This window comes from Anser anser (assembly GCF_964211835.1).
Source record: "Anser anser genome assembly, chromosome: 18".
Classification (NCBI taxonomy): Eukaryota; Metazoa; Chordata; class Aves; order Anseriformes; family Anatidae; genus Anser; species Anser anser.
The window spans coordinates 6,964,619-6,988,052 of NC_139739.1; the positions used below are offsets into that span (position 1 = coordinate 6,964,619).

Sequence of the window (23,434 nt, forward strand, 5' to 3'; positions counted from 1 at the left end):
CTCACGACTACCAAGATGGTACAGCTATGGGGCAGGGGCAAGGTAACCTGGTGGGAAAAAAGAAAGCAACCCAGATTGAAAGGCTTCCAGTTCCTCCTCGTAAGAGGAGATGAGATGAAAACTGAAATGACAGGCAAACATGTGAGTCCTGATGGGCAGAGTTAAAACTAGGAGGAAACAGGAGGCATGAGGATGGAGATGGCTGTCAGCAGCCCCAGAGGTTGAAGGGAACAGGGGAAATAGAAGAGAACACGCTGAGCTTCTACATGTGACTGAGACAAGGCAATACTTTACATTTCTGGTATACGTTTGCTATTCTCCTCCATCCTCTGCAGCTACTTTAGAAATCAAGTGCTCTCAGAGAGGCTGCACAAACTGGCTCACTAGCATTGTTGAAAGACTAGTTCACTAGACTTGTTGAAAGGAGAGTACACCTGGGAGGATGCAGTAAACACTTTTTAATCTCGGGTATACCCTCATTTACTGAGTAGTCCAGGTTCTTTCTATGCAGATTTCAACTCTTCCTGACATTAATGCAAAATAAACTTTAAAAAAAAAATGCCAAAAGTAACCACAAAACCTTTTCCTGCTTACTACACCACTGCCTAGTTTCTCTGGGTAGAGTATATCAGTAACACCTCAATTTACCATCCTTGACAGAATGGGTTACTGTTCTTTACAGAACGGGCAACAAAATTCTCTGCAAAGCTCAAAAAAACTGCAGCGCAGGGCAGAAGAAGCACTGGGAGCGTGCTCTCACCAGCACCAGGCTTCAGTGCCTGGTTCTGCCTGGTAGCAGATATTACCCTGAATGAACTTTTGCAATGATTTGAAAGACCCAGATGCCTTAAAAGTAAGTAAATAAATAACTTAGCTCTTAAGCTTCTAGAAAATTACAGTGACAGCTATTATAGACTTTGATGGGGAAAAAGTAGGGTGAATATAAACCAGGTGCCCTACAAGGCTTACTTTATTGCATCTTCAATTTTCAAAAGATATTCATGAACATATAAAAATAAACACTCCACTCCTTTGCAATTAAGTTTCTCTCTGGTTGCAAGTACAGCTATTTTTAGTTTTAATTTGGGGATATCTCCCAGAACTGCAGAGTATAATCAGCTCCATCATAACCCTGCATCATCATTATCAAATACCAGCCTGTCTTTGGAAAATACAAATTTTACATACTGAAGGTCCCAACAGCCCTTTTTCAGCTGACTGTACAAATCAGTTCCTTCAGGCCCGAGGTCTAGTAATGCCAAATACTGGCCACTGAGTGGTGCTACAAAGATTTACTCCAACTGTAGATCTGGCCCATTAAGCTCAAATCTGTGCTACCCACAGTCAATGCCTCTCCCTTCCAAAACAAAGAGGATGAGGAAAGGCATGCTAATTTCAAGCCCCATTAAAAATATAGGAAATAATTTAACGTTTCCCTCAAATGTAAATGTAAGAATATTTATGAAGAAGTCAGATTTATATTCAAGTTTCTAAGAAGAAAAGAAAGAAAATGACAAGCAGATAAAATAAAAGTACTTGAAAGCATGCATCTGCCTCGAGCCCTGAGCCTCCTTAATGCTATCTCCATATTTGTCTGCTTTGGAGGCTTTCCATTCATTGTGGTTTAAATTACTTCCCTCTCCACTATGCTGTACTGGAGCAGAGACAAAAACTTTTTTTTTTTTTTTTAATGGAACTTGCAGCCATTGGAGAAGATTGTTGACAGTGTTGCAATAATAACAAGTATTCATAGAATCATAGAATAGTTTGGGTTGAAAGGGAGCCGTAAGGATCATCCAGTTCCAACACCCCTGCCATGAGCAGGAACACCTCCCACCAGACCAGGTTGCTCCAAGCCCCATCCAGCCTGGCCTTGAGCACTGCCAGGGATAGGGCAGCCACAGCTTCTGGGGACAGCCTGGGCCAGTGCCTCACCACCCTCACAGAAAGGAATTTTTTCCTTGTATCTAATCTAAATCTACCCTCTTTTAGTTTAAAGCCATTATCGCTTTTCCTATCACTGCGCTCCCTGATAAAGAGACCCTCTCCAAATTACATTATTCAAATATAATTGCTAATGTGAAAACACCAGCCTACAGTTGTCTCATCCATACAGTTCTTCAGCTCCCCAGCTGCTGAGTTAGTCTTTCACAGCCCTTGAGACATAGGGCAAAATGTAATAGCACTTCTCTCCCTGTAGGAATAGCCAAGAACTCACCAGCCAATGTTGAATTCGACATGAGCATCAAAGAACCCGACGACAGGAGAGGTTGCAGCTTTCCAGCCTTGGATTCTGGCTCGAATCAGTCCTTCTCGCTTGTTATTGCGCACTATTTTCACCAGACCTGGGTATCTTTTATTGACATACTGGTCCAGATTAAATTTGAGCTCAACTGCAGGGGAAAAAACAAAAAACATTCATGATAAGAAAACATAGCTTTGTAATGCAATGCATTACTTTGATATATTCTGTAACAGAAAGGGAAAGAAGTCCTTACATATTCCTAAATCCTTTGTCACTTTCACAGACACAAACCAAGTACCACAGTTGTGGGACAGACCAGTTCCAGGGGTATCAACCCAGAATAATTCTCTGCACATTAGAGCAGATACTGTTAGACTTGCAAAGCTTTAATATGGCAGGAAGGATTTGAGTGTTGTTTTGAAGAGATAGTTTGTCTACATATTTTTAAATAATTACTCATCTAATTCTCTGATGATTTTCATTAGGCTGCAACTGGCCCCTGGAGGAGCAATTCTGAACTTATAGCAGAGTAACGTGGGAGTCATTGGTGATTTTTTTTTTATTTTAGTCTGAATTATGCTATTCAATAAGAGTTTGAAAAATAACCTCAGTGGATTTTGGGTCAAGACCTAATTCAGATCAGAATTAATTTCCCTTAATTCTAAGTTTTCCCTTAAATATAATTAATATTCTACAATACAAGGCTTCTTCCCCATTAAACTAAATGGATCTTGAAGATTTCGAATAGACTTCTCTCTTTTTTCATTTTCAGGCATTCAACCACAGATAGAGCTGAACTCATTCACTCCTTTATTCAGCTTCATTTCAATAGGCTTATAAACAGGCAAATTACTAAAACTGTCTCTGTCTTTTTTTAAAATCAATCTAGTTTGGTAATTCATTTACACTACAACTTATTCATAATGAGGCTTTTACTCAAATATATTTATTAGGAAAACTAGTAGAAGCTTCCACTGCATTAGAAGTCTCATTCTTCTGATCTATATTACACAGTAGAATCATTATCATCCAAATCAAAGACCTGATAAATCTCCAGCTATCTAGAAGAATGACAGAGAAAAGCCATATAAGAGTTCACTGAGAAACAATGAGTCCAATTCTCTTCTGCATTACGCTGACTCAAACACTTTGCAATCTCACGTAATTACTCCATAGGTTACACTGCAGTAACTGAAAGCAGAATTGGACAAAAGCTTTCTTAAAACTGTATATTCTGAGGATTATTTGTGTTTCAGTGATTTGTTCTCTCACCCCTCTTTTCTATTTGGGCATTTCAAAGAAGAATGGCAATTGAAACTGAAAGATTTAAAAAGCTGTTGAGCTGCGGAGGAAATGGTAAAACTGAGCCTTTTTTTTTTTTTTAAATAGGACTCGAGAAGCTGGACAGTTCTAGAAGTCTCAAATATAACAAAACGCAACAACATTGCTGGTCATCTGTATCCTAAAGGCAATTCCAACCCATTCCATAAAACATATTGATTGATTGATAGCACCCTACATGCTCACCAGTATTTGGAATTTTGATGGCTGTAACACAAGTGCTATTTTTACGTTAATGAATGACATGACCTGAAAGTTGCATGCGCTTTGTGCTCTTTCTGTTGTTGCATTTTCACAGCCTCATTTATTTCCTATCAATAAAAAATTAAAAAAAAAAAAAACACAAACACTCAAAATCTGACATTACAACACATGTAAATGAGAAGGAGCAAACTGTGCTTTCACATAAAAGAAACTATCTTCAAGGAGAATCTGTAACCCCACTTTTCTTTGGAAACAAAATTTAAACTTTTGGTCTATTAATGATGGTATTCCTCTGGATCTGAAAACTTGGAGAAAAGTGTCATTTCTATACTGAGATTGCCTATACAAATGCCATTCATTCTGTGAGGATTCCAATGAAATCAGCAGGGTTTATCCACATAATATTTATTTCTTATATAAATAGTTAATATTTACTGACACATTTGTGCAAGTGGCTCAATGAACCATCTCATCATCAAACACAAGCTCTTCTAAATTCTACTGACTTCAGGGTAAGTACGTTAATTTACACCAACTTAAGATCTGGTTATTATCCAAAAACCAGCGGTTGCATGTATGAGTTTCCTCCTCTGGCTGTGTTTAAACACAGAGTGATTCACTGCTGTTTCATCCCAACGTTAAAAAAAAAAAAAAAGAAGGATGCATGTGAGCTAGAAGTGACCAAACTCCTTTTGATTTATATTTCACGTCCATTAGTGACACAGGGTATAGAACTTAGAGGAAAAGTTACGCATGTTCACCATTGTCACTGTTGTCATCCACCAGAATGATCTCCTTCAGCAAGTGCGAGGGGGTGTGATTCACAACGCTGTGCACGGAGCGCAGGATGACAGACAGTGCCTCGTTGACAAAGATAAAGACCACGGAGATCTGGGGCAGGTCATCTGGGTAGGTCATCTGCTTGCACCTGAAAAGAAAAAAAAAAAAAAAAAGAAGAATTAAAACCCAAGCAGCCAGTGGGAGGCAAAAAACACTGAAGAATATCCTCTTATCCTCCACTGCTCTCCAGCATATAGGCACTTGGAGACTTTCTTCGTTCTAACCGCAAAAGAAGATGGAGTAAAAGCTGAAAAGAAGCAACATAGCTAGGAGCAGCAAAGTTTCCATCAACCAAGTGAAAAGCAAAGTGTATGTGTACACACACACATTTTTAAGGATCTCTATTCTGGAAGGTTAAAAGCATCTCTTGAAAAACAAAAGAGTATTAATGACTTTGCTCAAGAACATTCTGAAGAGGGCCCACAACACTATAGCTTGCCTGTGCTCCAAGGGCACCCATTAGAAAGTCTCCTGCTAACTTGTAATTAGACCTTGTATTTTTAAAACTAAGACCTACTCAAGCAAACTTTGCCTTTGCCCAGACAAAGAGCACCTGCCTCCTTCCTGATCCTGTAGCCTGTGCAGCAGTAACAAACGCACAGAGCTTGTTGAACAGACGTGCACCTCCTGAAACATTTGCAAAATGAATCTGCTCCATCTACGATATCATCTTGGTATGCAGCTACTTCCCACTTATGCATGTTACTGAAGACCATGCTGAGAGGAAAAACTGAGGCCTGGAGAAGGGAGCTGGTAAAGTCACACAGCTCAGCGCAGAATCTCTGCTTCCCGAGCCCCCCAGTCCATGCCCCACATATCACCACACTGCCTTATCCCAGTCCATGCCCCACGTATCACCACACTGCCTTATTGCAGTGGAATTCTCTCCCACTAGCAAAGAGGCTAACTTATTAAAAAATTACCTACATGTTCTCACAGTCAAAAGCCATTCCAAATTACCATAGAAATTACTGAACCTGCTCTCTAAAATACTGCTAATTGTATTACAGGGAATGATTTTTCCTGCTGTTATCAAACTTTCTGACCTCCTGCTCATTACCTTGGCATAACAATCATACTTCTCTCCACTACCAGCAGTCAGAAGGGTGGAGAGGCTGACAACCGCTTGACTGTTGGGTAACCTTTGGAAATCAGTTATGAATTCTAGTAAAGTGTGATTATTTGTAATTCCTTCTCGTCCCAGCACCATTTGCACAGAGACGTGAGTACCTCTCATCGATTACAGCGTTCCCATAGCTGCTTACCAACGGCTTGCTGGTGGCCTGTACCACACAGAGGACCACCGTGTAAAACTCCTGGCTAAACTGCATTCTTACACAATCTAAAAATACACCTGGAAGAAGGACAAAGATTTACAGGAGGTGTGAATGCTCCTTTTTGAATTTCTTTTTGAACGTGATTTTCCTCTTGACCACACCAACATATCAAAGAAGTCCATTAAGAATACTTCAGGAACATGAAAGAGCCATCAGCTAAAAGCATGGACCTTGACAGATTTCCCCTGATGAGGGACATCTTTGATCTGACTGCAATTTGCTTCAGAGCCTCACTTCTATCAGCAGGACATAGCAAATTGCATGGCAGTAAATCAGGCTGGTAACCAAGGAGCGGGTGAGCTGCCAGTGGAAGCGAGGCGGAGGACAGAGCTCAGCCCAGGCCAAGCATCCTGGTGGCATCCTGCGTGTGGGCTCGAAGCCGGCAGGGAAGAAGGGAAGCAAAGAAACCACGCAGCTGAAGTCTGGGGAAGGCAGGGAAGCTGTGAGGAGGAGGAGGAGGAAGTGCAGTGAGATTGAGAGGGCAGCCAAAGCAGCACTTGGAGAGAAGAGGGATGAGCAGAGGGAAGGTAAGATGAACACAAAACATCAGAGGCAGAGAGGCATGTGCAGAAGGACTGAAGTATTCTGCCTAGGAAAAGACTGGGAGCCACTGAAATAGCACAAGACCTCAGTGGTTCAGGCTGGGCTTCCTTTGTCTTCAGACCAAGACATTTTTGCTGAATCTTTCTGGAGTAAGAAGTATCTGTTTTCCTAGTAAGCGGACTGGAAGACCTGGTGTGAATCCCCCAGCCATGCTGGATGCTTTTGCTACAAGGCTGTTTTGAGTTTGTTCTCTCTCCTGGGCGAAGTCACTCCTATCATTTCTCATGGCAGCCTTCCTTCTGTCTGTTCTCCCCTTCCTCTGTTAGCAGGACGTAGCTGAAACACTGCATCATGTTTTATTTGGAGTGCTCCAACCATCACATATTTGAGTATCTCGGGTAACACAGCTACAGCAGGAACATCCAGATGGGCCAAGGCAAACCTCAGGATTTAGCAGTGGATTAAAAGCTGTCATAGTTTATTACAGCAAGGATGAAGAACAGCAAAAGGAACTATTCCCCTGAGTAAACTTTTCAATCTGCAGCAGTGATTCAGGAGTTCATTTCCTGAAGACTTCAGCCAACCTTGAACTCCCAACTCCTAAAGTCACTTCAGAAAATGAGACGGATGTGCTGAGGCAGTCAGCAGAAAGTACTGGTCTCCTAACAAACACTTTTTATGATGTCTGAGACCACCAGCAATCCCAGTCAGAGGCCTTTCCTTAAAAATCACTGGGTGCTTAAGTGCTTTGCTGGATTGCTGCCCAAGCTCTTCCCAATGTATTCGGTAATTAGATCCCAGCCACAGCAATTTACAGTTAATACTTCCTTAATTCCAAGAAACTCTAACCAGCAGCTGACACTCGGAGCCAAACAGCGCCATTAGCAGGTCACACGCAGAGACGCTCTAGCACCGACGCGCAGCCGTGCCCGCCGTGCCCTCACAGCGCCTCTGCAGCTTCGCTCTGGCTGGGTGCTAACAACTGACATTGCAACGGAGAAGCCAGTCCCTCGTGCCTGCGTGCAGAGCTGAGAAAGTCAGGGTGTCAGGAGGAGGTGTGAAGTCAAGAAAAAAGTCATTCCAGAGATGTCCTGGGTGAAATGGGGGTGTTTAAGGCAGTGCTTCGAGGGGAGCCAGGGCTTGGCTGCCCCGCTCGGGGAGCCCACGGCTGTACCACCCAGCCCAGCACCCTGCCAGGGAAGGGAGCGGGTGCTGCCTGCTCTTTATTTCTCTGTACTAGGCCTGACCATGTTATGAACTGTGGCTGCTGAAGGAGGGAGGACAATTACAGTATTGAAAGCCGAATTAACATCTGTCTAACGCTATTGATCTGGGGGAGAACTTAAGCATAAATTTAACGTATGTGTATCAGTTAACAGTGGTCTAAGTTGGCCAGGCGTGGATCATGTTTAATATTACTGTGATCTTAAATTACTATTGCAAGCTGTCTCGGTGCACATGAGCAAAGGACTTCAGAGCTGCACAAGGAGCAGTGTCTCTCCAGGGCAGATGTCCATGCTGTAGAGAAACACACCACTGCATAGGTTTAGGACTGGAGGTTCCAAGAAAAGGCTGATGATGCCACAGCTAATCATTTCCATGGACCAGCCGAGGATGGATTAGACCTGATATGTGAAAAAGCCCTTCAGGCACCTTTCGTACAACACACTAAGCATCAAACCAGAGACATCCTGCGGTTGTCTTGGGAAGAGTCTTTGAGAGTTCTTGCTCTACATTGTCTACTGCAGAGCCTGGCTAGAAACCCAGAGGTATTTCCTTTGCACATGACAGAGAGCTTGATGTCAGATCATTTTCCTCTACCCTGGAGAAGATTTTCACTCATTCTTTCCCTTGCATTGAACCAGTTCCTTAAATGAACATTTTTGAGCCAGCCCCCTGAGCCCAACCGCGAGCACTGTCTATGCAGGCACAAGAGCAAAGAGTACAAGAGTGAAGGCTTCAGTTGGCAGAACAGAACCTTGGAAAAAAATCAGGTACTAACACAGAAAAGGTCACAGATTAGAAACTGGGACAATGAGAAAACAAAAGCTTTTCAGCTGAACATCAGCCTGCTTATGACAGCTCTGTGAGCTTGTAGGTAGAAAAGGAAAAGAAAATTCATTTTCTTTAAACCTTCATTCCACAACTGTTTCTTCTACTTGCATCCAATCCAACAGAAAAACGTGACCTCTCTTTATCAGCAGGTCTTACAGTCTGCTCGAGTTGCACTATTTTTTGTAAACAGCTGATACTACTGCTGTGCTGGTAGTTCAGGGGATTACCAAGGAAAGGAAATATTTCCTTCTCTCTTTCTCCTGCTTTCTCTCTTTTCCGCATATGTGCTAATATCAAAAATGAGTTTTGCTTGTAGACCTTAATATACTGAGTTCAGAAATGGATTAGGCAATACATTTAGAGATTTCTGACAGCTTTACCTTTCAGGAAAAAATGCAAACAAAACTAAAGCTGCATCATGAATCTTAAAGTATTTAATACAAGACATGTTTTTCCAATGAACCACTGGGATGGAGAGGACTGTGGGTTTCCCTCCTTCACAAACTTGACTGGCATGCAGAACTTCCTCTGCAGTCCCAGCACAAAAGAGCCCCAACATGCTCCATGCCTTGAAAGCTGCAGAATGGTCTGTGTTCGCGTTTTAAAGGCACAGCAGGGGAAGAAGAAGGAAGGAAGTTTCTTTTTTTTTTTTTTTCTCCAGAAATCTGCTGAGCTTTTGCAGCTAATGCTAGATGTATTAGCAACTTTCCAGATGCAGAAATAAGCTATCATTACTTTTTTTGTTCTGCACTGGCGAAACAGTGAAAATGTGACAAGTTACAAATATCTCCTTTCCCAGCATGAGACCGAAGTGCTGACCAGTCCATGGCAAAAAGCAATGACAGGCTACAAAAGTGATTAGCTTCATGGATCGTGAATCTGTCAGGCAGAGGGCTCCAACTCCTTCCTAATTAATTCTCCTTCTCAACAGAAGGCGTTAACTGTGCAACGACATAACACTCTTTCTATTGAGGATGGATTTTTCTCCCCTATCTGAAAGGAAAAAAAAGAATCAGTAAATGGTTGAGTTCGAGACTAGCTCTTTCTTTCTCTTCCTGTTTTGCAGCTCAAGGATGGCATTCTGTAAGAATCAAGTAATGAAAAGACAACGAACAAGAGAGCACAGAGCGCTGATACTCTGCATATCTCGAGAGAAGAGGACCACTGTATTTACAAGTCAGGTAAAAGGAGAAGCACATTGGCTTTCAGAAAAGCCTCAAAAATCTGGTCAGGTGATACCTTTTCACTATGGCTATGCCCTCTTAGTGTTCCCTTTACAGAATGGCCCTCACTTTGATTTATCATACAGAAGAAAAATCAACTTCTCCTTCTTCCTGAATTTATTTGGGAAAGTGCAGATACAAGATACGATGCAATCCTGCTTGGTGCTGTGAGCTTGTTAGTATAGGCAGCTCCATAAAGCCGTCAACACTGATGAACAAAGGGTTTGGGAAGAGAATGTTTTTCCTCCCTTGAGTGACAGCTAAATAAATTGAGATAGTTTTCTCTCCACCTCTGCAAGCACTATGACACTCCTGTCAGTATTTGGACATTTGGCATTAACAGACTTCCCGTATCCATCAATTTTTAGGGTCCTCCTTAACCATTCTTCAGTACAAACTATGTCTTTTCCTCATCCCACAGTATTTCAGAGCTTCATATTAAAAGGCAGTCAAGGCAAGTCAATTAAAATAGTCTGTCTGGTCCACAGTGATATCAATGGTCATTTTCAGGGTAACAATAAACAGAGATCTTAAATCTACTCTGTGCTCCAAGAATTCCCAGCAGCTCTTTTCTCATGCCTCCTTGATGCATTTTTCCTCATTCTGCACCCAAAAGGCTAACAAAAAAATTACCCACATTCATCAGGAAAAAAACTTCAGGCTGAACCCTTGCTTCTGTGCTAATCTCAAACACTTCCTGTGTCAACGAATTGCTTCCCTTAATATTCATTAGAAACAAATCATGGGAAAAAAAAGTAACATCATATTTTCTATTGCTTGTACGCTAGTTCTTACCAACCACTCTCTGAAGCTCACTTGTCTTCGCTGTGGTGGGAACTGATTTGTCCAGACCAATCGCAGCTTTACAGTAACTCGTGCACAACTTTAACAAAAAGTGTTTTAACAGGTATCAGGTTCCTAAACGTAACCCGAGAGAAGCCTTGACAACTGCCAATAAATGACTGATGGGCAAATCTATATGCACAGTTACCGAATGCAGCATGAAGATGGCCCCACTTACAGAGACTCCTAACCCTTACATTCAGGATTGTTAGACTCCTCAAAAGTAGCTGCCACATGCATAAAGTAAGAGTCCCTGTATTTCAGTGAGATATTTCTGGCTTTCCCCATGCAAATAATGCCATAAACATGCCATCATGTCTAATAATCATATCAATTTATACACACAAACACGCTAAAACTAGTTTCAATGGGTTTTAAAACAAGCACTCTTATTGACGCAAAAATGGCTAAACTCTCACGGTCACATCCTTCTGTTGTATTTTCCTTTTTTTTTTTTTTTGGTAACTTAACTTGAGTCACTAATATGTTTTGAAATACCATCTGTAAGAAATTTCCAGTCTATCCCCCAGTGTGCCCATTCAGATCTGCCCGTGGCTGGATGCACACTGCATCACAAAGCATTAGCCTGATTGGAAATTAATGGAGAAGCTGAAATCTGCTTTCAAATGTTCTTCAGAAATCCCCAGAGAAAATGTATCGCCCATGTGACTTTATTTTTAATGGTACTAGACTTGCATTTAAGAAAGATCCCAACTAAATTTCAAGCAACATGTATTCTGCTTAATTTTAGGTGATTTATTAGACATTAATAGCTTGTTTAGCTTTGTCAAGTGGTACTCAAGATTTCTGAAAGATTCTGGCCCTTGTTCCAACTGGATTTATTTTAGCTTGCATCCTTTAAAAATAAAAACTAGACAAGAGATGTCCACACAATGGTGGTCTTACAAAGTTTTGCTTTGAGATTGGGGATCTCTCTGATCTTGAGCTCAAGGGGAAGGTAAACATCACTGAAGACAACGAAGTGGTACTAAATAAAGGCAAAACCAAAGGAATTTTGCCAATTTGCCAATAACAGTTCTTTAATTCAAAGTTCTTACCAGCAAAATATATTCAGAAAATACTACCTTTTGCACAACTTTTTTGAACTTGATTCTGGAAACTACACTTTCTATATGGGAGAGAGAAAATACTCTCATCTCAGTACTTTGCCAAAACTACAACCTCATATTTCAAATAGAGAAGGTTTGCAAAAAGCTATTCAAGAAGCCAGAAAATGTTTTCTAGGGTGCATTCACAAAATTAGCTTTTACCTCGTGGCACTGCTTCTTGTTTGTGCCATCAAGGGTCATTACTCCCAAGCCAGCAATGTGGAGTCAGCTCTTCAGCTGCATTTCTGATAGCCCCAAAATGGACTACACATCTTAAGGTACCATCTCCTACAGTAATGTCTCACCCATCACAATTCAAGTTCACTCTTGAGGAAGAAAACAATAGTGGAGTGGATAAAATCAGAGGAATAATTTTCAATAAATAATGTATAAGAGTAAACTCACCATTTTCTATTTGCACAGAGCGGTTTGCCATATCCTTGAAGCTATTTGTTATTCAGATAATGATATGTAAATACAGAAAGTTATCCTTGACTATTAAAAAACTACTGCAAGTATTTAATATTAAAAATTGAAGGTACTTTTATTTAACTTTGACTATCTCAATCCCTCAGCTGGCGCTCTTGGTGCTGGACAGAGGCTGAGTATCACTGTTATCTAGAAATGTAGGGCAATAAAAAAGAGTTTTCAAGGTAACTGCTGCATAGCTCTTCACAGATTTCATTACAGGTTGGCTGTCACATTGCAGGGTGGTGGTAAGGAGGAGGATAGAGGAATGCAATCATTTTCCGCTATTACTTCAGCTAACAATGTTTTTTATGGTCTCGGGAGGACATACAACAACATTTGGCAAACAATCTTTTCTTTAATGGGCTCCGGCGTCTTTCACAGGAGACCAGCTTTAATCTCTGGTCATATCCAGTTACGCAGCTGAATGTTTCTTCCTACCTATGTACAAATACAGGATGGTTGGAGGAGTAAACCACCAAACAGGAGGTCAGACATAAACTGCGGAAACCCATCCTTTCACTGTCTGCTGAAAAAGTAATGAGAAGCTCTTAATGCTGCCCCGTCCCAGCAGCTGCGAGGCGGGTCGTGGCCCCAGCAATCCCAGCGCTCGGTGTGCCGAGGTGATGCAGAAACCTATTGGACTAAAAAGCAACAGCCTTGAAATGTTTCAACTGTAGTCACGGGGTTTTTTCCTCTTGCTTTTAATGGATCAGTTTCTGTCAGAGTGAAAACAGAGCAAGTTTATGGTATGTGGGAAGAATTATAGTTCTAACACAGCAGTGTTTCAAGAACAAATGCATAAAGAACATTGATTTAGCACTGAAAATGGGAGTATTAAATCCATGATGTTTAGATGCTTTATATGAGATCAAGCAGAGAACCTGGCAGTAGGAGCAGCATGTTTATGAAAAGGCATGTCTCAGAGTCAAGCAGAGAGGACAAATGAAGGTGCATGCGCTGCAGGGATTTCCTTTGGTAGGCAGGGGCAGGAAACGGCCCAACGAAGCCTCTTTAACAACAGTTGATGGAGCACACCTGAAGATCTCAGTGGACTTTGGGTCAGAACTCTGCAGAATAAACCATTGGGCAAACACAGCTCTGTGAAAACCTAAGGGCAGTCAGATCCCGAAGTGCTGATGGGACATTTACATCTTTCTCAGTGATACTCGCAGGATGGTTCCTTGCGTGTTATAACTACTTTGCAAAATGTCCTATCCAAACAGAGCAGTTAAGCATGTCTTAACTTCACTAGGGTTACTCATACACTTAAAACTAAGAACATATTTAAGTGCTTCATTGGACTGGAGCCTAATTGCACTTTTACAGCTTTTGTTTAAATTAGAGGCTAGCTAGAGGTGAACAGCACAGTATTGAACAATTTCACGCATTTAGAAGTTAAATGTTAACAAGTTTCTTACTTTCTAATTATTTCAGGCACTTCAGAAAACTTGAATTTTAATTTAATTTTAGTTACATTTAGAAATAAAAACATTTCTTTAAAAATACAGCAACATTTTCTGTCTAGCGTGAAGCTAATATCTAGGGCACACACTTCATAGCATTAAAACACTTCAACATATAGGGATTTTTTTATATTTATGAGCTCTTACCATGATTCAGAAAAAACAGGCCAGCATGTGATTTCTTTTCACTCAGGTTGACAGAAATTAGACACATGTCCTAGACCAGGCAAGATACTCAAGTGTGATTTTGAATTTGAGCAGGCCAGGATCATACATGAGTATCTTCTTGGTTCCAAGAAGCTATGGGCTTTGTAGCATGTCAGTATTGTCCTGGTTTGGTTTCAGCTGGGATAGAGTTCATTTTCCTCCTGGTATGGTGCTGTGTTTTGGATTTAGGATGAGAATAATGCTGATAGCACACCGGTGTTTTGGCTCACCCCATCCTCGTGTGCATGTGTAGGGGGGCGTGAATGGCTGGGTGGTGCTCAGCTGCCTGCCAGGTTAAACCACCACAAGTATTCACACACTGCTCCTGCCCAAATCTGTCTGCTTAGAACAGATTTCCTTTTTTACTCTGTGCTGTCTGGTGGTTTTTCCTGCTTCCTATAGGCCAATAGATATTTTAAAGTCACAGCCTCAGTGTTTGAGGATTTAAATTAGTTTGCCATCAGAAAGAAACCTAGAACTAAGTGCTCTGCAGTGGAAGAACAGATCATTTCCATTAACCGCCCGCCCAGCAGACTGAAGCTGTATTCACAACCATGCCCTTCTTCATCCCTTATCTATAGACAGACACGTTCAACTTGTTTCATCCAGACTATTTGCTCAAGCCTTTTCGTAGAGAAACTTTCCCCCCACGACTCGCAGATTCCCTGATCTGTCAGGCAAAGGAGCTGAGTGCTCCTCTCCGAGCAAACAGAACACAAATTCCCCGCCTCTTGGGTACACTTGGGTTAATAACACCACGGCAATAAGCCACCGAACTAGCTGTAGGTCATGTATTTATTTCCAGGCAGTGAAGAAAATACAGGAGCAAAGCTTCAATGTCATTTTTATCTTGAGTTTAATGTAAACTGCACCATGACCCTCTGGGAGAACTGCGTCCTAATGAAACATCCACGGAGGAGATGAAAGCTTTCTCCGGCTGCTGAATGAGACAACTGTTCACTTTGCGGATAGAAATAACTAAAATTTATGCCTTTCCTTCGGAATTTTAGGGGTACAGTCTAACTTAGCAACAGCACCCAAGGGTATTTTAGTGTATTGTTTTAATTATTATTGCCGCTATTAATATTATTTTACCATTAGTCAAGTCTGAACTACCATCTCTGCCAGGAAGGTATGTTTCATACTACCCTAGAGGCTAGCCCAGTGCTAGGTCATTTTGAAGACAAAATACATAAATGCAGACTAACAAAAGTCTGGAAGCATAGAATAAATAATATACTCATCCCTTGGAGCAAAGAAGCAAATAAACTAATTAAGAAACTAGTTGACAATCCAGAGGCATCTCGCACAGGTAAAATGCAGCTCCACGGGGTTTCATTTCTAGGAGCTGAGAGACAGAGAGCTTTCTGCATAAGCAATACACAATTAGATGAAATCTCCTGTAATTTAAAGGTGTCTAATGCCTCATTGATAAATCCCGCCACACGCACTCACTAAAAATTGTGGGAGCACTGCTTAGACCGAGGGAATTTGGATTTTGCTTGATGTCTGCATAGCAATTGTCCTCATTTTCTCTGTTTAATCCAGACATATTAGGAGAGAGATGTCTTTCTGCATGGTGTTCTGCAGCTCTGCTGTTCTCCTCCACTGAATGGCTTCTTGTTATTGCTTAAGTGATCCCTACATGATGTATTATTATAATTCTCTGCAGAAAACAGAGAATAATGTTGCCTCCTCTTCTCTCACTACCCTTAACCTTCTGCTGAGCAAGGGCCTCCCAGCTTTCTTTCTGGGGAGGGGAGATAAGAAACATTGATTTGCAGCATATTCCAAATGTTATTTTCACGTATATAATAATGTATATACCAAAGTTTGTCACAGTAAGACACAGAAGGTTCTTACCTTTAGAAACTGCAACCCATACCAACTTTCTTGGCAGAGGAACTTTGCCTCCAATACTCATTAATTACAAACTTGGGCTACTCATCTTTCTAAGACAGAGCATTTACTTGCACACTAAATGAAAAAGATGATATACTAGGCACACAGAGAATGCTCTTCTTGTCCCCAGTAACCCTGCCTTTACCACACTTCAGCTTGTTAAAGTATCATCACAAGCTTTGTGTGAAAAATTAAATTTCCCAGTTGAGTTTCCCCAGCGCTCACAAGGCAGTTCTTCCCAACGCACAAAATTGTCAAGAACCACAGATATCAGGAATCTGATTTTACACCACATTTCACACACTGATCTCCTTCCCTTATACACTTACACAGAGAGTGGGTTTTCTGAGCCTTAGGAACCTATGCTGCAAACTGCCTACTCCACAAGGGTCATTTATATACTCCTAGGCAGCCAGAAAACAGAGATGACCGAGATCAGCCTGGTGCTGGCTTTACAAAAGGGGCATCGAGGCACAGGCTTGGGGCTCCTGCTCCTCAGGGCTTGCACCACATTTCAGGAGAAGTGTCCAGGAGGGGACTTTGAACTGCTGCAGAATTTCTTGTAGCCGAAAGGATGCAGGTCAGAATGGCATATTTCCAGCTGAGCAATCGTTTCTTACTGGGATAGCCAGTTGGTTTGGTAGCAGTTGAGGGAAAAGTGCCCAGACTGCATGGGAAGCGCCTATTAGACCTCCACCTGGCAAGGTGACCTGGTTTGACTCTGGTTTGTTTTTGAGACCATAGCATAAAGTTTAGAGGTAATACAACAGAAGACAAGATTTTTTCAGAAAGCTAGAGAAACAGAGAATAGAGCCCCCATACTTCAACATCATAAAACTATCAAACACCTCAAGTGGCAGGTGCTGTTTCAGAGAAACAAAACCTTGGAAAGCACCTAGATCAAGAGAATCAAGACGGGGAGCTTACGTTTGCTAGACTGTGACAGCCCAGTACTTCTGGCAAAGGCTAGTTTTAAGAGTCTCTCATTTTTATTAGCACTAAATTCGCTCAAAACAAGAGACATGGGCAAAACAAGAAGTGACACTATTAAAATGAAACACAGCATCAACTCGGAGTCCACAGTTCAGTTTTATTTCAGATGAAGAGTAAATTGTCTGACATTTTGGCCTGTTCGTGTTTTTATTGCAAAGACACAAACAACAACTAAAAAACCTTTATGTTATTTGACCTGAAACCTTGACTTTTTTATACTGTGAAACCCATCCAACTAAAACAAGTACCAAAATCAGCTAATTTTTAATGTTACATCAGGAAGGCAGTTGGAGATAATACATACTTCTTATTGTCAGCTGAACTAAATTTGCACATTTTAAGCTAGGAAACGGGAACAACTTCACCTAAAGACATAGGAAGAACTTCTTCGAAGCTGTAAGAAGAATACCAGGTATAGTGTAACAGAGATGCAGGTAAGACGACATAAAAGGAAAAAATAATAATAATAGAGCCCTGAATTCACTGCCTGGCTTGTTCTGTTACCTCTTTTTATCCTGTAATGTAATACCAGGGAATGTAACACAACATGACAGTTCAGAAATTTACAGGAATATCCTTTTCTCCCCGGCACTGATAGCGCGCAGCCAACAGCCACAGGCTCAGGGGAGGGAAATGAAAAACTCTACGCTGCCAACCCACAACTACAGACGGCTGCAAGTCACTGCTGGACCTCAGTAGTGCTCCTGCATCACAGATACATACACAATTTAAGGACGGCACCCCCACAATTACTCTTCTTAAGGGGAAAATACTCCTGCTATGAAAATATTGTCACTCTCAAGTTCAGAAAACTAGTACACTCTCTTAGTACACTCAAACTGTGTTTAAGGCACCTGTAAGGGCATGGGTCACACGAGACACATTTAGTTTATGTTCTGTAAGAAACACTGAGGATGCAAAGCATATTCTTGGTCATCCTTTCTGTTCCTCCCAGCTGAAAAGCATGCTGCCTCCAGCCTTACGCTGGGTGGGGACCTTGTCAGCTTGCCCAAGCTGGAAGGTCATTCTTCAACATGTGTTACTCATACAGAAATTCCCTCTTGTTTCTTTATGCCTTGGAGTTGTTAACATTTTGTACCGCATTTACTTGGAACTACATTCAAACTGACTGTCCTAGGTTCCTGAGGGAGAGACCTTCAGAGGACGTTACATACATCTACGACAATGCTTCCATGTCTAATCCTCCTCCTCCATTGAATATAAAGGCAGCCTAGTTGACCACTTTAAATTATATGTCTAATTTTCAGTCTGTGTTATGCAACCCACCTAGGTAAGCTATTCATGTATTCAGAAGTACTTTCTGGTGCAGACAAATTGCAGGGAATGGCTTCCAGTCTTACTGCATTTAAACACCACGTTGCAATCAGTTATTTTTCATGCTCCCTAGTTAATCAAATTCAGCCTCCACTAAATCTTCATTTATTAATGCTGACAGTCATGCAGAACTCGGCTTCAACAATTAATATACACAAAGACACTGCAAAAATGTAACAAGAGGAAAATTACTGCATTTGAATGTAAGATGAATTTTTGGAAAAGGTTGTTCATCTTTATGATTCTGTTTAATTTAGACCTGCTAGTCAGTCCTCCTTTCATTATCCAATGGACTAGTGTTAATAATCAAGATCTATGTTGCACGCCTTGTGGTATAATTAAAGCCACTACTTAATTGGAAAGCCCAGCTAGTATTAAACAAAAGGGAATCAATAATGCATCTGATGGGAAAAGCCAGAGAAAACTTCTACTGCATATCAGAAATAACTGCGAGATATTGCCACGTGTCCAGTGCTGCTACCATGGACACAGAACAGAGCCTGGCTCTGCTTAGGAGCCATGCCGTGCAGAAAGCTCTGGTACCCCGGGGGGTCACCCACCCTTATGAACAGCAGAGCAGAAAGCCGAGCATTACTTTAGTGCAGCCTGGGCACTCTCATGGTCCTACTGCATGGTCATGCCCTACTGCAAAAGGCAGTACGAGGTCAAGCAAAGGCAATCTGAGAACATCCCGATGATCAGCTGGCTTCAAAAACTGGCTGGAAAGTTACTCAGTGATTTGTTTTATTATTATTGGAAAATGTGGTCATAGTGTTAGTCTCATCCTCAGGCAGTCTTCTCGTTGGAGAAATTCAATAGCTAACTGAATATTCAAAGACCTAATGGTAACTTGAGGTGCTGGAGACAAAGTTTTAAGTCCACATTCCAATTAATGTATCATTATATTCATGCTCCAACAGAGGCTGGGAGAAGACTTACAGTACCTTTATAAATAGAGTCAAATCACGACTACGGGTCTCAGTGAGGGCTACATAGAGTACAATTGCAGGGCACTGGGTGTAAAGTGCAGGGTCTGGCTGGTACTATCTGTGGTTCACAGGGAGTTCCCTTTCCCAGCCAAAGGAGCAAGTGATTTTCCTGTTCCTTTGTGGGCTTGCACAGTTCCAGCCTCAGCCCTTTGCGGCCAAGTAGGAAACATCTCAAAATGCAGCGATAAGCCTTTGGCATAGAGAGGGATACATAAATAAGCACAACTGGCCCAGAGGCAGCAGTATGAGCAAATTTAGGCTGTCAGCTGATATCCCAAATGAGCTGAGTCAGAACTACAGCACTGAACGCTGTGCAGTAGCTGGTCAGAGCCCAGCTCTTTGCAGAGAAAGCAGCACCGGGATTTACTTGGGGCACACCGGTCCCTGCTGCTCTTGGGCACAACGGAAAGCCCGAAAGTCAGCTCCACCTGGAGCACCCCTCCTGGAAGCTGCAGTGCTGGCTGTGCATGCAGGGCAGCGTGTGTGCAAGGGTGCCTGGGCTCTTCGCAGGGACTCAGCCCGAGGAAAACGTCCAGCCCGTGCAACTTGGCAGGGCCAGCTGAGGTCCGTATAAAGTCCCAGAGCACACATACACACATGCTCCCTTTGCTCCGTTCAAAATCCGCATCTGGACATTGATTTGGGATCTAATTAAAACACTTCCGTTAGTTTCATCTCTTAAACAATTCCCCTCCAGTACATGAGCCCAAGCTGCTGCCCAGAGATAATTCTGGCCACTCCATTTTCTACGTCTGTTTTTCCCTTTCTCTGCTTAAGCTTCATAATTGCAAGCAGAATGGGTAAAAGGGACTTTTCAGAATTTTAAGAGGGTTTTTTAGATATATTAGCAATGGGTGCAAAAAAATAACCCAAAGTTGAAAAGTTTCCCATTAAAAAAGAAGCCTCACTTAAATTAAAATACGCTTCTGCCTACACCGTGATTGTGAAACACCAAGCTGAAAAAAGGAAATGTTTAATTTCAACCACTGTTTTACTTCACTTCAACCTGATATTAATCTGAAAGTGTTGGTAGAGAATATTGATAGAAAAGTCATTATTTTAAAACTAAATTTTTCAAGGGAATCTAGATGTGTAATTGGTCCAAACAATTTTGTAAATCCATCATTTATAGAAGATGTTCAGCCTGATATAGAATATTTGCAGGTTTTGTGTGTTTTAAGTTGCCATTTTCTGCTAATCAGAAATTCTGGTTCCTGAACAGCTATGGATCTGTTCCAATTCAAATGTTTCTTGCAAAGGGGCCCATTACATCGCGCTCTGGTTAATCTGGGAAGAATCCTAAAGGTCTGTTTTAATTTGGAGATTCTTCTGTCGTTTCTCTAAGCAGCACGAAGAACACCCGGTGTCCCCAGAGGATTTGAAAAGTGGGTCATGAGGCAGAGAAACCTGCAGAGGTGGAGAAAATCAAACAGCACCAGGTCTAGCCCTCTCCAATCCACTGATCCAGAAGCTGATGCTCTTCGAAAGCCATCTGCCTCCCTGCCCTGCTCCTGCAGGGCTGTCCAACACGGACGGGCAGAGGAGCTGCCCGCTCCAGCAGCCTCGAGCAGGGGCCACGGCACCAGACCACTGCTCCTGCCCTCGCAACAGAGAGCTTGCAAACGCACGTGTAATGTGGCTCGAGAGCTGCTGACGGATGCTGCAAAAATCACAGCGAGCCCACAGACCTCTACGAGCCTGAAGAAAGGGTCAAAATTTACGGGGAGCTCCCTGCACCCTCCAAAGGCTTGAGCTCCCCAGCCACTGACGGGCAATCTCGTACAGAAAGGCTGCTTTCTAGCGACTGGCCTTGAACCAGCTACTGTTATTAAACCCTTGAATGAACAAATCAGATGTCTATTTACTAAGTCTGCCCCCTTGATAGCACTATTTGATCAATTCCAGAATCCTTTCTGATAGGTAATTAAAAAAGCTTTTCCTTAGTTATAGTGTGGAGTGAACCGTTAATTACACTTCAGAGCATCAGAGATGCAATCCCTTTGCTATTGTGAAATGTCTATAGCAAGCTACAGAAATGCTCGCCTCTATACAAGAGCTGAATAAATGAAAGTAATTTCCTCAAGACCTGGATTCCTCTGCTTTTTACGGCTACAGACTTGAGTTGCCTCAGCATTAATAAGTTTGTTCTTTAGGGCTGAATTTTCTCAGTACAAACATCCATGACCATAACACAAAGAAATATTTTCTTTGGCTGATAGCGCCAGCAGACTGAATCCATATATCGGTATTATTATCAGCACTGAACTGCCACAATGCACTCGGCATCAAGTTGCACAGAAAAGATCAGTTAAATTAAAGATCTTCACCAAGCGGCGACAATTTCTTGTAAAAGCCAATTTAGCCCTTATGGAAGCTCCAGGATCACATTAACTTTTCTCAGAAGTATGCATAATGCATCCCAGCAAGTGGTTTTGACAAGTGCATGTGTGCGTATGTGTGGCTGTGGCCTGCATGCAGACAACCCCCAAAAGTTATTTAAATTGCAAAGTCAAGTGTTAGAAAGTTAGAGAATGCCAGATTTACAGGTGTTCAACCTGCTTAATTCAACCTCTTGCAATCCAGCCCATGCACCAAAAAGAACAGGGGAATTGAGGTTAACGTAAGAGAAGATGGTTACATCTAAAACATCTGGTTATCTGACACTTCCCAGGGTGCCACATTGCAAAATAAACAGTGTTGGAAATTTTGGGGGGCTTTCCCCTGGACTTTGGATGAAATCCTGTGGGGTTTTATAGGTAAAAGGATGGCTGCAGCTATTCCTGGAGCCTGTTATACCAAATCAGCACGCCCCAGCTAACCCTGCTCTCTCTCTTTGCTCTCAGTACCCCTAACAAATTAAATCACTTGAAGTCAGACAACTAAGCAGGGATTTAGGTGGTTGACTCAGCACTTCTGTTCTGCATGAGACATCTGTCTGAATTTCGGCTGTGTTGCTCAAGACCTATCTTTGACTAATCAAACACTGTCCCTTTGACATTATGGTAAGAAGAGCATGCACGCAGCTTAGCAGATTTCACAGCATGTCCGTGGTAGGATTTGAGGCCATTCTACATCTATACACATCGGTAGAGTCAGCTGATACAGATAGATGTGCTTATGCTTCCCCATGCATATACAGAAGGGCCACTGGACAATACTGACTTTATCTGTGCTTATTACTCAGGTTCATGTCATCACAACCCTCATTCTGAATATGGAAGAACATAAATGGAATTGAATCCGATGACATTTGACCATTAAATAACCCAGAGAATCACAGAGCAAGCCCTAGCTTAGCCATGTGCTTCCAGGGGAAAAACAACCTGCTCCTTACAAGAGAGGCTTCTCCGCTGCACAGAGGAAATAGGGTATGTTAGCGAGGGCTAGAAAGTCCTGCTGATACGTCACTGCTGAGAACAGAGGTCAGGATGTTAAACGCTCTGAGCTGTCCACAACATATTTTCCATGGTGGCACAGCCCTTGAAAAAATTTAGCAGATGGGGAGCAAAAATGGGGCTGCAGCAGGGACATGCAAAGACCTTTACTACTTTCCTTGTCCCCTACCTTCTTTTGACATTTCCTTGAGAAATTTTTTTCAAGCTTGGTATGTGCCTATACGGCACAGGATGAAAATAATCCCATCACAAGCATTATGAGTTCCCTTGTAACAAAAATAATCCTGCAAAAGTCTTTTGGCATTAAGGTAGATTTCATAAGTACTTCTATAAAATTTACCCTGGAATTTATATAGTTAATAACAGTACCAACTAGACCACTGTTCTACATTTATTTTCATGTATTTTAACACACCAACAAGATATCGACCCCTTTTCTCTGAGTAAATGAAACAAAATCTCAGGTCACTCCAATACTACAATTATTAGCGGAACATTTGTACATACTCATCCATCAAGCATAACAAATCCCAAGTATTCTGCTCCACATTGAACTCAAACACACTTCATTCCTGCTACTTGGCCCCTGCATCTTCTCAGAGCACTCAGCTGCACAGTACTCAGCTGCTTCAAGGCAAAAAGTCACTTTTAAGAATTACAAAAATATGCTAAGATCATCAGCACAACTTTAAAATCAGCACATTGGATTTAGATGAAATCCAATGTAAGATGAAAAATACTGTTCAAGGTCACATTGAATAAACTCACGAGGTGTTGGGAGGCTTTGCATTGTTTTATAAAACAAAATTGCAACAGCTCTATATTACATGTCTCTTGAAACTAAACATAGCTTGGAATATCAACTCACAGTATGTTTTTGAACTGTTTTCCCCAGGGTTGTCTGCATTCTGCAGAGAGACAGGGCAAGCATTCAAACTG

General features: G+C 41.8%; 1 protein-coding gene across 8 annotated transcripts in view; it reads right to left on the bottom strand.

Moving 5' to 3' along the window:
• Positions 1-23,434, bottom strand: part of GALNT9 (polypeptide N-acetylgalactosaminyltransferase 9) — a 301,612-nt gene that overhangs the window by 89,017 nt on the left and 189,161 nt on the right. For all 8 annotated transcript variants that reach the window (XM_083804016.1, XM_083804017.1, XM_083804018.1 and 5 more), the window contains 2 exons: positions 4,552-4,718; positions 2,219-2,393 (listed from right to left, as the gene is read on the bottom strand). In XM_083804016.1, coding sequence (XP_083660142.1) covers positions 2,219-2,393; positions 4,552-4,718 — 342 coding nt within the window. The remainder of the gene's footprint in view (positions 1-2,218; positions 2,394-4,551; positions 4,719-23,434) is intronic.